The 15,992-nt window shown below is 40.9% G+C and overlaps 1 protein-coding gene across 1 annotated transcript in view; it reads left to right on the top strand.

The window, feature by feature from the left end:
- Positions 1-15,992, top strand: part of Trpc7 (transient receptor potential cation channel subfamily C member 7) — a 129,969-nt gene that overhangs the window by 35,549 nt on the left and 78,428 nt on the right. Inside the window, exon 3 of the mRNA XM_020180911.2 lies at positions 7,393-7,575. Coding sequence (XP_020036500.1) covers positions 7,393-7,575 — 183 coding nt within the window. The remainder of the gene's footprint in view (positions 1-7,392; positions 7,576-15,992) is intronic.

Raw genomic sequence — 15,992 nt, 5'->3', positions numbered from 1 at the left:
CATTCACCAGTCCCCACAAGATAAGAATGCCTCCCCCTCATCACTTTTTTAAGGAACAGACTTGAGTGCGCCCTAATAGGAGATGAAGCAAAGACGATCCAGTCCTACCTAGCAGTTCACTAAGACAGAAAGAAGGCAAGGTCCATATTCATAAAATCTATCTGCTGGTTTTATGGATGTCATTGGCTTCGATCAGACTAGAGAGACCGTCATTTGACCTGTAGCATCTAGAGTGGCTTTACTGTTCATCTTATTCCTCCTGAGGAATTTGTGCAAATGAGAAAGATCTTTATAGGCTCTCTCATCTGAAGAGACATGGAGCTCACCCTACCTACTCCTCAGGGGACCTTAGCAAGGTGAACACCATTCTGACTGATCTCAAGACTGGCCAGATTATGGATTTCACAAGTTTAACACCACTCATCTGTTTTCATTTTTGTGACTGAAGGTACTAATCTGAGAAGGACTGGAGTAATCACCAGAGATGAAGAGAAGTACACAGATTTAGGGTATATTTTTAATTTGATCTGTACTGTGAGGAAAAAAAATCAAGAGTTTCTCTGGTATTTTTTGTTCTCCTCCTACCTATGGGCCAGTACTGTTCCCACTCTAGCAATTAAAAATCACAAAGAGCAAAAGGTTTAGTGTTCAAAGTCAATGGTTAAAATGGGGAAAGAACAGTTAAAATTGCCATTTCAAGCTTTATTTTTATTTGAGTTTTTGTTTATTATTTTATCTGTACTAAGCATTTTACATTATTTTGGTATTGAATTCTCCCAATGATGTGTATATTAGTACAGATGGAAAAGTGAGACATGAAACAGTTAAGTGGCTTGCTAGTTTCAGTTTTACTAGCAAATAGTATTTTTAAATTGTGGGTCCTGCTGACTTCAAAACTTATTTTATAGATTCTTCTGGGGGTTGAACTGTCCACATACTCACCCTTTATTTCCCCAAGTTAGTTGAGCATCAGCCCCAGTCAAGATTTGTTTCTGGAGTATGCTAAGCACAAGGAATCATGCTGCTCTTAGAGGCAACAGGAGGAAAGGGAAGAGAACAGGCTTTGGGTCAAACCAAACTATTTTGAATCTTGGCTCTACTCTTGAGTTTTGAATCTTGGCTCTACTCTTTTTTTTTTCATTTTTCTTTTATTATTCATATGTGCATACAAGGATTGGTTCATTTCTCCCCACTGCCCCCACCCCCTCCCTTACCACCCACTCCGCCCCCTCCCTCTCCCCCCCCCCCAATACCCAGCAGGAACTATTTTGCCCTTATTTCTAATCTTGTTGTAGAGAGAGTATAAGCAATAATAGGAAGGAACAAGAGTTTTTGCTGGTTGAGATAAGGATAGCTATACAGGGCATTGACTCACATTGATTTCCTGTGCGTGGGTGTTACCTTCTAGGTTAATTCTTTTTGATCTAACCTTTTCTCTAGTACCTGTTCCCCTTTTCCTATTGGCCTCAGTTGCTTTGAGGTATCTGCTTTAGTTTCTCTGCGTTAAGGGCAACAAATGCTAGCTAGTTTTTTAGGTGTCTTACCTATCCTCATCCCTCCCTTGTGTGCTCTCGCTTTTATCATGTGCTCATAGTCCAATCCCCTTGTTGTGTTTGCCCTTGATCTAATGTCCACATATGAGGGAGAACATATGATTTTTGGTTTTTTGTTGGCTCTACTCTTGAGTAGATAGGTTGTCTTAGAAATTTCACTGCTTCATTCAGCAAATATTTACTGAATGCCTATCATGTTCTAGAAAGTATTCTAGGATTTAGGATACATTTGTGAACAAAATAGAAAAAAAAATCCTGCCCTCAAAAAGCTTATTGCTCATGTCCAGGGTTGACATGAGCAATAAATACAACAAGTTAAAAAAACTATGTAGTTCATCAGGTGGTTCTAAGTAAAGGAAAAAAAGCAGAAAGGGGGAATAGGAAGCAGAGGATATGATGGCCTGACTATGCTTTGGGTGCCCCACACAAGGATTCATGCGTTGGAGAGGCTTAGTTCCCAGGGAGGTGGTAGAAACTTTAAGAGGTGGAACCTAGTAGGATGTCCTTAGATCATTAGGAGGCATACCCATGAAAGGGATTAAGGTAGTTTTTATGTGATTATTGGTAATTCTCACAAGAGTTGCTATAAACAGGAGGGGAAAAAACTTAGTTCTCCTCTTGTCTGTGCTTCTTGGATCAAGATGTGATTGCTTGTTCCCACATGCACTTCCACCATTGCTAATGCCACGAATGTGAGGCAGTCAAGGGGCAGCCCTTTTCAGAGCAAACACTGTGCTGCTTGGACTGTCATCCCTCAAACTATGAGAAAAATATGCCTCTTTACTAATAATCTAGTCTGTGTCAGTATATCATTATGATAATTAAAAGCTAATTCAAGAAGAGTTTTACTTTTTAAAATAGGGAAGAACTCACTTAAGAAAGTGATATTTGAGCAAAGACCTGAGGAGTTGAAGGAGTTGTTCATGTAAATACCTGGGCAAAGAGAGTACCAATGAGGAAATAACCAGTGAAGAAGAGAACCATAGAAAATAACACCAGGGAGGAAGAGAATGTCAGAGACTGTAAGCCATTGTAGGACAGTGCAGTGACTCCACTTTGGATGAAAAGCCACTGGAGGGTTTGAGCATATCACTGCCACAATTTGACTACTTTTTCTAAGTATACCTCTATTTTATACATTGAGAATAGACATGGACAAATAAGAGAGATGAATTAAGAATTTCTTATATTAGTCCATGCAAGAGATGACAATGGTTTAGACCAAGGTAGAAATAGTGGAACTGGTGAAAAGAGGTCAGAGTATGGAGATTTTTGCAGGCAGAGCTGGCAGGATTTGCTGCCAAATTATATGTGGGTTAAGAAAGGAAGACAGGAATCAAGGATAAATCCAAGATTTCTTTGTCTAGAATAACTGAAAGTGTGGGGAAGATAAAAAAGGTGGAGAAGACTAGATACAGAGTTAGTTTTGTTAAATTTGAAGTGTCAGATTCACAGTTAAATAAATAAGTCTTGAATTCAGGGGAGAAGGATGGTTAAAGATAAAAATTTTAGATCCATAGGGGTGGTGTTGAAAGCCCTGACACTAGAAAAGATCACTAAGGCAATGAGTATTAATAGATACAAGGAGACTCCTAAGGACTGGACACATTTTTGGGGCATCTAAAATTAAGACATAAAAGGAGTAAGAATGAATGAACAAAGAAAGCAAAAAGTAGACAATCAGGAAGAAAAACACAAAAGTGTATATTATGCTGGAAGCCATGTGAAGAATGTGTGTCAAGGAAGAGAAGGAAGCAATCAGCTATGTCAAGGCACTTGATAAGTCATGTAAGATGAGGATTAAGAACCAACTTTGAATCCAACAACATGAAAGTAATTTGTGACTTTGACCCAGGACAACCACATGGAGTCAGTGGATGTGAATCAAATGGGACAATAAAATGTGCAGGGCGGGCAATTGGAGACAATGAGTGTAGACAACTCTGTGGAAGAGCTTTGTTACAAAATGGAATGGAAAATTGGAGAACTAATTGGAGCAGAAAGTGGGATCTTTAAGACAAGCATGTTTGTTAAGATAATCCAGTAGGAAAAGGAGAAATTGAAAGTGCAGGAGAGAAAGGAAGATGCAGGAGTCATATCCTTGAGTAGGCAAAAGAGGTTGATGTTCAGTACAAGCGGAGGGGTTGGCCTTAGAAAGGAGCAGAAGCAGTTCATCCAGGGTCAGAAGAAAGAATCTATGTGACCATAGATGCATGTGGGCAGATATATGTGATGGTGTGAGCACATACAGCTTCCCTTTCATAATTTCTGTTTGCTTAATAAGATAGGAAATAAGGTTCTCATCTGAGACTTAGAAAGACGAGGAAGTTTTCAAAGACTGGAGAGAAGACAGGGAAGGGCAAAAGATGAATGTGATTGGGGGCAATTATGATCAAAGTACTTTATATGCATGTAGGAAAATAGAACAATGAAAACCATAAAAATTGTTTAAAAGTGGGGAGGGGAAAAATGAGTAATGGGGGGGATGAATTCAAAGTACATTACATGCATGTATGGAAGTATCACAATGAAAGCCCTTTACACAAAATATGCTAATTTTAAAAAAGAAAGAGAAGGCATAAAATACCGTTTAGGAGAGTGGGAGAGTAAATTGCCCATGGGCACTACTTGAGGTTGCAGACAGAATTAACAGCACAACCTATTGGTGCCATCATGTTCTCGGCCACATTGCCACATTTACTATGCAGATGGAAGACCAGAGGTTAGACTCAACAAAGGTCAGGTTTTTACCTGGTGAGAACAATGAAATAAGAGGAGGGCAGGGAAACTGATGATATGTGCAGGGGTTATCATAATGATTGACCATGAAACATAAGCTCTGCAAGGAGGGAGATAGTGACCTTACAGGGAGGGGTGAAAGCCAATGAAAAGGATGTGGGCCAATGACTTGTAGGTGGAATCAAAAGATTACTAGAATTAGGGCCCCAGAGAGAGTGAGCTGAACACGTAAAAGGTGGCAGTTGGAGGAAGGAAGACTTGAAGTTGCAGTCATGGAACACTTACAGTTACTCGGAATAACCAAAAGACAGAATGAGCTTGGGTTAAGGATGAGGTCATTGGAAAAGGGTCTGTCAAAGAAGTGGGAGGGAAGAATAATGACGAACCCATCTTCCTGCATTTTAAAACTGCCATGAGTAACAATAGCAGTAATGCTGGGACAGTGAGAGTGAGAAAGGAACTAAAATCTCCAGGGAATTTGAAAGAGTGACCCACAAATCAGTGACCAATATAAGGAAGAGAAGTGTGTTCAGTCTGTTTGTCTCTCTAAGGCTGTTTCCTCATCTGTATGATGATAGTCCTTACATCATATGTTTTCATTAGGAATGTAAAATGATGCACCAGTGTCACCCATTGGGACTAGGGGAACTTAGCATCTAGGAACATTAATTTTTAAGGGATACATGTGTCCATTAGCAGGCCTTGAGTCTGACATGTGTCTCATCTACCTACAACTATAGTGAGGAATACATCTTGGAAGGTTCACTGAGCTTGGGTTGAGCCAACTAATCATAATCATAATTCTCCAGAGATATCCACCTACAGCCCTCTCTATCACCATTCATGTAACATGGCATCTCCTTCCCCTTGGCAAGCCTGGGTCCTCCAGCAAACACCAGAAGGCTTATTGCCTCCAAGCCTGTGTGTCTAATGCAAAAGCAAGAAGCAAATTACCTGCTTTGGCTGTTCTGATATCTCCATTTTGATGGAAGGCTGACTCGAACAGTTCACGGAAGTGAGAGTCTCTAATGAAGTAGCATTTTATGTTCCAAACTGTGCTGAACTCAGACGTGTACAGATTCTCAGCAATTCAGCTTGACTTTATCCCAGTGTTGGGGATGTTCGGGCCAAGGGTTAGGTCAAGACCTTTCCACTTCGTCTACCCATCCATGCATTCATCTGGTGGAAGTTTCCATTAAGAGGTGATGTCTGGTCTAGCCAACAGGGTCTGTTTTTATCAAGAACAGACAATAACATTCAAATAGATTCCTTGTTCCCAGGAAAGGGGCAATAAATGGGGGTTGGAGATTCTTTCAGAGGGGCTACCAGAATAGAACGGGTTCATGCAGTGAAATGGTCTATCTTGTCCATTTTGCTGAGTCTATTGTATGCTGAGCCTCCCACCTCTGATTCATCAGGGATCTGCAGAATATTTTAGCTAGAACAAGCTGTTTTACTTGACATTGCTCTTTTGTACCCTGAAGGTGGAGCTCCAGCTTTCTTCACCCCAACACTACTTGGAGACCATATTTGCCTTGCTTACAACTAACTTTTTACTATCCAGTACATAGTAGGTCCTCCATAATGAATGAATGAATGGTGGGTGAGTGAGTGTTAGTAATAGAGAAGCACAGAACACAGCTCTTCATGTACCACTCTGCCCTGTACTAGGTGCCCAAATCTAGAACATTCCAAATACGTTTCCTGGATTTTTCCTCCATGACAATCTGCCTGAGCTGAGAAGTCATTTTTCTACTCAAAATTTCTAAAACTCCCTTCTTCGATCTAAATTATAAATAAAAATGATCAGCCATTCTTGTCTGAAAGTATTTCCTTGATCCTTTTCCTTTTCCCAGCAAACAAGTATTTATTTACCACTTCCTCTAATGCAAAGTGACATTCTGATGCAGCAACCCTGGAAGGAGACAAGAATCATTAACTCAGAAAAATGGACACGTTTTTGCAATTTGCCCAGCTCCCACCTGTTTGCTGAGGAATCCAGGTTGCAGAAAAGCAAACCTGCACTCCTGTTTGCCAACTGCTGTGTATGAGTTTGAGGGTTGTTGACAATGACTAACATTGAAAATGACATTTGGCTCTTACATAGTTTCTAAATAGACTTGTTTCAACTGAGAAAACAATGAGGAGTCCTCTGGGGGAAAATACTTACCGGAAGTGGTGACATGAAACATTCTTTTGTCCAGCATTTTGGATCATCATCTGGATTTAAGCACTCTGTTTAGGGGACAGAGAAGTTGGCCTGTCAGTAGGAAGGGAAGTAGATCTTCTCAAAGATATTCACAAAGATATACCTAGGGAAAGAAACAGAAAAATTCAAAAGAGACTCAGTTTAAAAATGCACAAAAAGGTCAAGACCTAAAAATGTTTATTCACCAGGCAGGTAAGTTAAGGAGCTGTGATTTCCCATACAAATGGATTTATAGAAAGAAAGGAATCCTATTAGATGTAAGTTACATTTGATTTTTAAATTTATAATTTATAAGGCAACTTTCCAGATCATATAAAAGCACACCTGTGTACATTTTTAGTATGTACATTTTTAGCATATCAGCCATATCTTTCTAGTAAATTCCTGCATGACAAAGTCACCTTTATACATTGGGACTATGAGTGAAGTGTTTTCCACCATCTTAAAAGTTCATGCCTTATTACTCCTCCCTCCGACTTACCTCAGAATTGGACATGGAAAACTACTGCTTTGAAAGATTCTGAGGTGAGCTGTGGCAAACATTCAGATCACTTAGGAAGAAAAAAAGACAGGTTCCCAGGTCCTATCCCCAGGAATTCTGACTCAGTGAGAGGAGTGAAGCCTGGGAATCTACAACTTTAGCATACACTCAAGGTGATGCAGGTGGCCTATGGACCACACCTCAATAAATGGTGGCTTAGAGCACATGTCCTCTAGGTTGTGTGTCAAGAGAAATAGCCCTTGCCTTCTGGATCCAGCACATCCCCTTGGTTCCAATGTGCTCTGTAAGCTCACATGTGGTGGACAGGTGCTGATCGACACTGCTGTGCTGGGCAAGCCAATCTGTGGGGCTCAGTGTGACATACCCCTGATTTCTCTTTATTCTGTTAGAACGATTACAGGAAGTTATCTATGCAATGCAAGGATTTTGTGGTGGGCGTGCTGGACCTGTGCCGAGACACAGAAGAGGTGGAAGCGATTTTAAATGGTGATGTGAACTTCCAAGTCTGGTCTGACCACCACCGTCCAAGTCTGAGCCGGATCAAACTCGCCATTAAATATGAAGTCAAGAAGGTAAGCTTCCCTGTTTTTCCTAGCCTTCCTGATTCACCTTGCTAGCCTAGCTTTGTGTTCATGCATATTTCATGTTTGTGCAAGGTGACTGTGATGACACTCAAATTCTCTCTAGACAGGAAACTGTCAGTCTTGCAGGACTGCGCATATCTCACCATTCCTTCCCACCTCAACTCCCAGCCTTCAAGCAGAGATGGGAATCATGAGTCAGTCCATCTATAGCCCTTGAGCCTGGAGAAGAGTAGTTTTCAGCATCCTGGCAGAACAATGTCACAGTGAGGGCTCCCATCAGCTAGCAAGACAATTACAAGTCTTGATGAGAAACTTCTAACTCTTGTCATTCAATACCATTAATTGAGCATTCTCTGTGCACCTGGGAACTAGTTACACAGAAAGTGATTTATTATGAAGGGAGCCATGGACCTCAGAGGTTTAGAGAAAGTTCACTCAAAAGGCATATGAAAACTCTTAATAGGAAGCTCAAGTAGACTTTTCCAAGAGTAAAGTCATCCCACCTCCTCAGTAGACATCAAGGTGTCTTTAATGGCCATTGTCACCCAGTATCCCTCACACCTGCAATAGCTGGTCAGATTAGGGTCCTAAGAAGTAAAAGTCAATCATATTTCTACTTTGGATGTACTCCGGATTCTTTAAAATCTGCTCTTTTAAATGACATCATTCATGCAGATGAAGATTGAAGAGCTCCAAACACTCGTGTTTAAACACCAGTGTGCCTTCCACACAAGCAAGGCAGCTTAGTGGTCTTTGAGGTTATTTTTTTTCCCTGTTACTTCAAATAGTGGAAACTGAATGATATTTTTAATATCCTCAAATTGGCTTCTGGGCATTTCTTTTATTTCCTGATTATCTTAATTTGTGTAGAGTAAAACAGCCTTCAACAAATGACATGTATCTGTGGAATTCATCTGGAGAGAGCTTCCAACTTTGATTAAAATCTTCCTGCCCTTTTACTTCAACAATCATCACAAATCCTAAGAAAAATGGATTTTTTTCCTAAGACTCCAAGTTCCAAAGACAAAACTGATAAACCATGGAAAAGGTGGCCTTGAGGTTCTTTTTGGAAAGCACAGAGTTGTTTGCTGGGGAAAGTCAAGTGGGGAACAGTTTCAAGTTCAACATATTTTCTTAGCCCAGGGAAACTCATTTTTTAGCTCTAATCCCAGAGCTAAGGGTTTTGGTTTTTTTTTTTTTTTTTTTTTTAACCAAAGCACAATAGGACTTCCTGAAACAGCTGAGACATCCATGCCCTTGGGTTCAAATAAGCCTTGCTGTGGAGGCTGTGTGGCATTGGTAAAGAAGAACTTGAGGTTCCAGACTGCAACATCTCCTTCCTTCCTCTAGCCAGAGTATCTTCCTGCCTGTCAGCACAGGGGAGGGTAAAAATGCCTTTGAAAAATCAGAGAACAGGAGACATTTGCTGTTTGCACATTTACACTCACTGTTTGGGCTATTTATAAGCAATTCCAATAGCCTACAACTTGTAGGCCTTGACCATTTACTGAAACATAAATTCAGATCTTCTAGCAAAACTGAATTGAGGGTAGAGTCCAGAAACGTGGCCACTTCTTCATGTCCACATATTACCTCTCATTGTCAATTACCAAGTACAAAATAGCATTGTTAATAAAAAACTGAATCCCTCCATGAACATGACAATTTGGGTCAGAATAAAAAGGTTTGATGAGGGAAATTATGTGCTCTAGTGGTATTTTCCAATTAGGGGAGTCATAAAGGTCTCAGGAAATATCTATTATGAATGGCAAGTGTCTGCTGCTATCCATAGATAGGAAGATGATAAATGACCTGCATAAAATGCCAGCCTTCCAAAGATCTCCAGTGGATAAATTCTCTTAAAGCACATATGCCATCATGTGAAAGCAAACAGATTCATAGCTTCTCTTGACATTTATTCTCTCATGAATTGCCAGTGAAAATATCTAATATTTTAAGGACATATTAATAATATAATGAGCTTCCGTTTTTAATTTACTAACTTTAGCATATTTACAGTGGCACAATCTAACCCTGGGTATTTGAGTTGCAAAATGACTAGCATAAAAGCCTATTTACAAACACATTATCTTTTATACCTGATACACACACACAAACACACACACACACACACACACACACAAAGATATATAGAATATCAGAATCTGAATGAAGTGGGTGCTGCCCTGTGACTGTTACTGAATGGTGCCTGTCATTTGAATGTTTGTCTCTCTTCAGGCTCTACCCTAAAGTCTGGGTCCTCTGACTGGCTCAGCCATAATGTCAGCCTCCATTAGATGAAGACAAGTGTCCACCATGGTGTGAGGAAGCACCTGGTAAAGAGAAATGAGTCCTGAACTGGGGTCAGGAGGCCACATTTTTAGCCTGATTCATATACTAGCCATGTGGTCTTGGGAAAGTCATTAAACCTCTCTGAACCTCACTCTATCTGTGAAATGGGTATATGAACTTTTGTTTCACAGGGTTTTTGCAAACTTTCAAATAGTAAAAGAGGAAATGCTCTGGGAATTATAAAGTCCTCTACAGCTCCAAGGGGCGGTATCATTACTGTTATCTGGTGATGATCCCTTCTTGAGACTACGGGTATTCTATCCCAGATACATTACCTAACATCCCTTGTTATCTCTCCAGAGAATGGTAAAAATGTTCTCCTGGATAAGGACATTATATAGCCTAAAATTCCTCTCCAAAAGAGCAAATGCCTTGTGAGGCTATGGTTGTTCTCTGTGACTTCTGCCTTAAGAGGGTAACACAGCCTCCCCACTAACACAGTTGGACTCATCATCAGAAATGTTAACCATGGTGTTTGCAAGGCACTGTTGGAGATGTGGCAGGGTGCCCTGCCCACTGAGGTCAATTCTGGGTCTAACCATTTATTTGAGCAGGTCACTTAGCCTCTCTGTGTCTCACCTCCTTCATCAGTAAAGGCAGGATAATAATACAGACTTCATAGGGTTGAGATGAGACTCAAATGGGACAAAATATGTGCCTCAAAGAGCCACCGGCCTCACCAGCCTATGGGTATAAATGAGGCAGTATTAACACATACAATACACTGGCTTGCAGGCCAAGATCCTGCTACTTTAGGACATTTTTGTTACCTATCTCAGTCCATCCCAACTCTTATAGGCCACAGTCCCTTTAAGAGTCAAACTCACCTCATGACAAATCAGGGATAAGATCCTCTCCCTCATTCTGAATTCCCACTAAAGCTCAGAAGCAAGTCTAATGTATCCCATAGATACAGAAAAAAAATCTCTCCAGCTTTTAACCCTTCTAAATCTACAGGCCTTGGCCTCCTCCTCCTCCAGGGCCATTCTGGATAACAGATACCTAGCAGTCTTCTCTATCTCTGTCTCTGTCCCAGGGAATCATGCCTAAATATCCTTCTCAAAGGCCCTCTTCTCTCACCACATACTGACTCTAGTCAGCATTACCAGGCCCACCAACTGGGAAGGCCAATAAGTCTTGTCTCAAATTGGGCTCAGCTGGCCCAGTCTTCACCCATAAAGAGAATCCAGGTTAAGGTGTGTGGTCACTGCTCAGTGATTGGTCATAGACCCAAATGCAGCCCTTGGTGGTCTCTTTAACTTATTCACTCCTTCCTTCTTCCCCTCACTCCTTCCTCCCTCTCCTCCTTATGGCATTTTTATTTCTGGACTTAAAAGGATGATGTTTTCCCTTCCTTCCACTGTATCATCTCTTCATCACTCTTTCCTCCAGTCTGCCTTAATGAGGACCAGGTGATATCTCCTAGTCAATGCAAAAAAACTTTGAGGGCATCAGTACTATAGGATCAATTGCCAAAGGACAGTGGACCCAGAATGTCCTATTTTACATAATAGAAGTTTTAACTCTACCTATAAAGGACATGGGGCCTCTTTCAATATAATTAAGCATAGGTTTATTACTGTGAAAACATACACACACACAAAACACACAAATATTTTTTGCAAAATATATTACTTACATAGCAGAAAGCATGTCTGGTATCAGGCAGTATGAAGCTATCACCAAGAAATGTGATTAGTTCCATCTGTCAAGTCATTTTAGCCACCACCTAATGAGTTCTCCAGACACTGAGCTCAGCCTGTCAGAAAGCCAGGAAGAACAAGATACAGCCTTGCCCTCAATGAGCTATCAGTCTAGGAGAAAGATGGGTCAGGTATCCTATAACAGCAGCAAACTCTGCCCAGAGTGGGGAGTCCCTTAAGTACTTTAGTAGCTGAATGAAGTCAAAGTCACAGCTCTAACCTGTTTCAGACTTCCAAGTGGCCCTCAGTTTGAGCATCTTGGGATGCAGTTTGACTTGGGAGACTCTTACCATGGTACCAGCCATCTTTCCTTCCAACTGGAAGACTTCCACTCTCTTTAAGCAGCTCCTCTTCCCCATGCCTTTTACTGGCTCGACCAAACTCCCTGAGTTATGCCTGACTCAGAAAGATAGCATCACATGAAATAAAGACCTGAGAAAGGACCAGAGTGCAGAGCCCTAGGAGGGCCTTCAATATCCCTACTTTAATAACACGGTTTCTTTTTTCCCATAATGGAAATAATATTCCCTTTGATTTCCATCCATTTATTCACTCCTCATTTAAGAAACACCCACTGATGTCTACCACATCACCAGCTCTGTGCTGAGCACTGGCAATACTGAGAAAACCAAGATCCAGGTCTCACCCTTGAGGAATTCATGTAATAATAGAGCAAGCATGTGAACAAAGGGTTATGATCATGTCTGAGAAGGGCACATGAGTGTGAACAACACAGCATGGAAGTCAAAGGAAGCACTAGCCAGTTCTGTCTAGCACCTCAGCAAGTTTTCTTAACACATAACTGGTTGTGGTTGGGTACTTGATGGATATGAGGTGCTAGATAGTATGGCACTTTAGGCAGAGAAAGACGAAAGAGAAAGTCACAGACCCCTGTGGAAAAGAAGTATGTCCAGGGAACATGTTCAAGGGATGACCATTTCCCTGTGGCTGCATCGTTGTGGAGAAAGAAACAGGTTGGAGGGCTAGCAAAAACCAGATCCTTGAAGAATCTTACATGCCGTGCATAGGCACCTGGACTGTATACTGCATGGACTACCCAACCAGACTTTCTGTGATGATAAAAACATTCTATTTCCTACTGTCCAGTAAGGAAGCCATGGAAGATATGTAGCTAATTAGCATTTGAAATGAGGCTAGTGTGATTATAGAACTGAATTATTATATTTTTTTAAAATTAATCAATTTAAATTTCAACATGTGACCAGTGGATACCAAATTGGACAGCATAGCTATGCTTTCCATAATCCATGAATTCACCAAGACTTTATTGAATGACTACAAAATGTGCTTTGCCAATCACAGGGGACATGGTAATGAATGAAAGTGACATCATCTTAGCCATCATGGGAAAGAGAGACATTAATCAGAACATCACACAAATAACTTTTAATACTGCCATTGTAAGTGTTATGAAAGAGATGAATACAAAATTATGAGAGTTCCTAAAACTAAATTATAACCTAAGCAAAGAAGTTAATGAAGGTTCTCTAAGGAACTCATGCTTACTTTAAGAGATAAACAATGAGAAAAGTTAACCAGAGATGGGAAGGGCATTTCTGGCAGAGAGAAAATGTTCAAAGCATGTTCAAAGGCCCTGTAGTGAAAAGAGACATCACATTTAAGAAGAACTAAAAGGAGAATGTGGCCAAGTAAGAGGACATGAGAAGTGGGGTGTGGGATAAGTCTACTAAATACTCAACCAGACCATGCAGAACTTTGTAGACTGTGCTAATGGACTGCATCTTTTTTCAAAAAACAAGCCGTCTGAGGACTTAATCAGGAGTGATTGTAAAGATTATGAGAGATGGGAAGAAAACTTTTCCCCTGAGAAAGGCTAAAAGGCAAAAAAGGGTGGACATGAACATAGCATATTATTGGGCAAAAGGGAGAGGATATTAGTTAAGGTAGGCTAAGTCTAAAATGTTGACAAAACCAAAGTTGTAGTGACTTTTAACAAAAGGTTTGTTTATTACTTGTCCTACTTCCATATTGGATCTGAATTCACTCAGGAACCCTAGCTGATAAAATAGCCACCGTGTCAAATATTTCATGCCACAGGGAAATTCAGATCTGGAGAATCACATGGAAGTGACACTTTATTTCTGCTCAGATCGTGAAGAATTAGTCATGCCTCCACCCACCTCCAGAAGGACCAGGAAGTGTTGCCGTGTGTTTGAAAGGAGAGAAAAACAGAGCTATTTGGAAAATGACACTCATGGTTACATCAGGGGAGAAGTTGAGTGAATTCACATTGATATCTTCCACTTCTCTATTAAAATAGGCAGCCAAATCACCCTGTGAGACAGAAGGCAGCCTGAACAAAGTAAAATAATGTTTGGGGGAATTCTGTGGGAGATGCTGAGCAAGACTAGGAATTGTAAATTCTTTGGCAAAGCCTGTACTCTCTTTTTTTTATAATGGTTTTCATTACAACATTTTTGTACATGTATATAACGTATTTTGGTCATATTCACACACCCCAGTAGCCTACATTCTTAACATAAATGGAAGAGCTCCACAGAGATGGTAATACACCAAGACAGTGTCTTTCACAAACCTCAATTCCATGCTGCCAACTTCATTCCAGATTCTTTTATAGACATGGGCCAGAAGCACACAAAATGTACCCACAGGACAGTGTACCGTGAGAGTTCCCCCTAGGGGAAGAATATGGAGGAGCAAGGAACCATTTCCACCTACATCCACCCTGTCTACATTTGAGCCAAATGAACAGTCATGTCATAAATGGGCCTCTTTTTCCAAGGAAAAAATCCTAGAAGAAAACAGAACTGCTTAGGTAGCTGTCTAGTGTTGTGGGTGGAGCAAGACTGCTCAGTTCTCTCTTAGCAGACATGTAGCATTAGACAAGTTACTTCACCTGCTGGCCTGCAGGGCTTCACAAACATAGTGGGCACTGCTCCAACCATCAAGAGCCTCTGGCCTAAATATGTGCTCAGATAGAGAATGATGCCCAGCAGCAGAGACACAACTAACTGGCATCATCTCCCTTGTGCAGTGACCATGGGTAGGACACTGGAGAGAAGGCAAATGACCTCTATTCCATTTCCTGTGTTTGCACAAAGCTTAGGCAGGGCCAGTGAGCAAAGGGGACCCAGGGACATCAGGCCTTTCTAGAGGACATCTGAGGGGCCAGCCAGACACTCACATGCTCTGAGCAGACATTCTCCCACTGTTTTTTCCTGCTGAGGCATCATTCTAACAGATGCTCAGAGTTAAGAAGATGAGAGCTGTCACAAACAGTCTGGCAGGTCAGGCACTGCCTCAAACCGTGCTGCATGATGCCACTAACTGCCAAAGGCTACGACATCAAAAGCATCAGTCATTGTCCTCTTTGGGGATTCCTCTAAGGACTTCCATGACTCTTACCTGGCCATCTGACACAAAAATGATCATGTCTATTAATCACCTAACTCAGAAGTCGTATCTTTTTCATGAGGAAATTTTGTTTACCTCCAGCAGCAAATCTTAAGAAAAGGAAAAATCAGAGTATGAATGTATGTATGTATGTATGTATGTATGTATGAATGAATGAATCACGATTCCTTTTCTGCCTGGAAAAACTCCAGGGGGAAGAAAAATAGAACCTGCTGGGCAGCAGGATAGTATTGTGGCTAGGAACCTGCCAAAGTTGAAGTCCTAAGTCCTTCACTTACTAGACATGTGACTTTAAACAAGTTATTGAATCTCTTGAGTCTGTTTTCTCATCCATCTAGTGAGAAAAAGTTATAGTACCTAATAAATAATAGCCAATGTTTATTAACACATATAATGTACCTGGAACATGGTAAGTATATAATAACTTAGCTAATGGAAGCTGTTTGCCATATTGGTTTTATAAGTAGAACTATCCTTAAGATTAAATCAGCTTTTCTCAACCTCAGCACCACTAATTTTGGGCCAGATGATTCTTTGCTGTGGGGACTCTTCTGTACATTACAGAATGTAGCAGCACCCCTGGTCTCTACCCAGTTGCTCCCTCCCCTCAACTTGTGTCAACCAAAAATGTACCCAGACTATCTCTAATGTTCTTTGGAGAAGTAAGAGGATAAAATCATCCCATTGAGAACCTCTGACCTAGTTTTCAGAATCTAGGCCACAATCCCTTAACTGTAAACCCCTGAGGGCAGGGATTACGGTTATCCAAGGATGCATTGTATCTCTCTGGACCAGTAATTCCCAAATTTTGCTACATAATGGAACCACTTGGGAGCTTTTTGAAAAACACCACAATCAGAGCCCTATTCACAGAGTTTCTAATCCAGTTCGTCTGGGTGGTATTTTCTGAAGCACTCTACTGAGTTTAAATTT

Source organism: Castor canadensis, chromosome 16, assembly GCF_047511655.1.
Source record: "Castor canadensis chromosome 16, mCasCan1.hap1v2, whole genome shotgun sequence".
In the NCBI taxonomy this organism is placed as follows: Eukaryota; Metazoa; Chordata; class Mammalia; order Rodentia; family Castoridae; genus Castor; species Castor canadensis.
The sequence above is the reverse complement of the archived record's forward strand: the minus strand, read 5'-3'. Positions and strand labels throughout refer to the sequence as shown.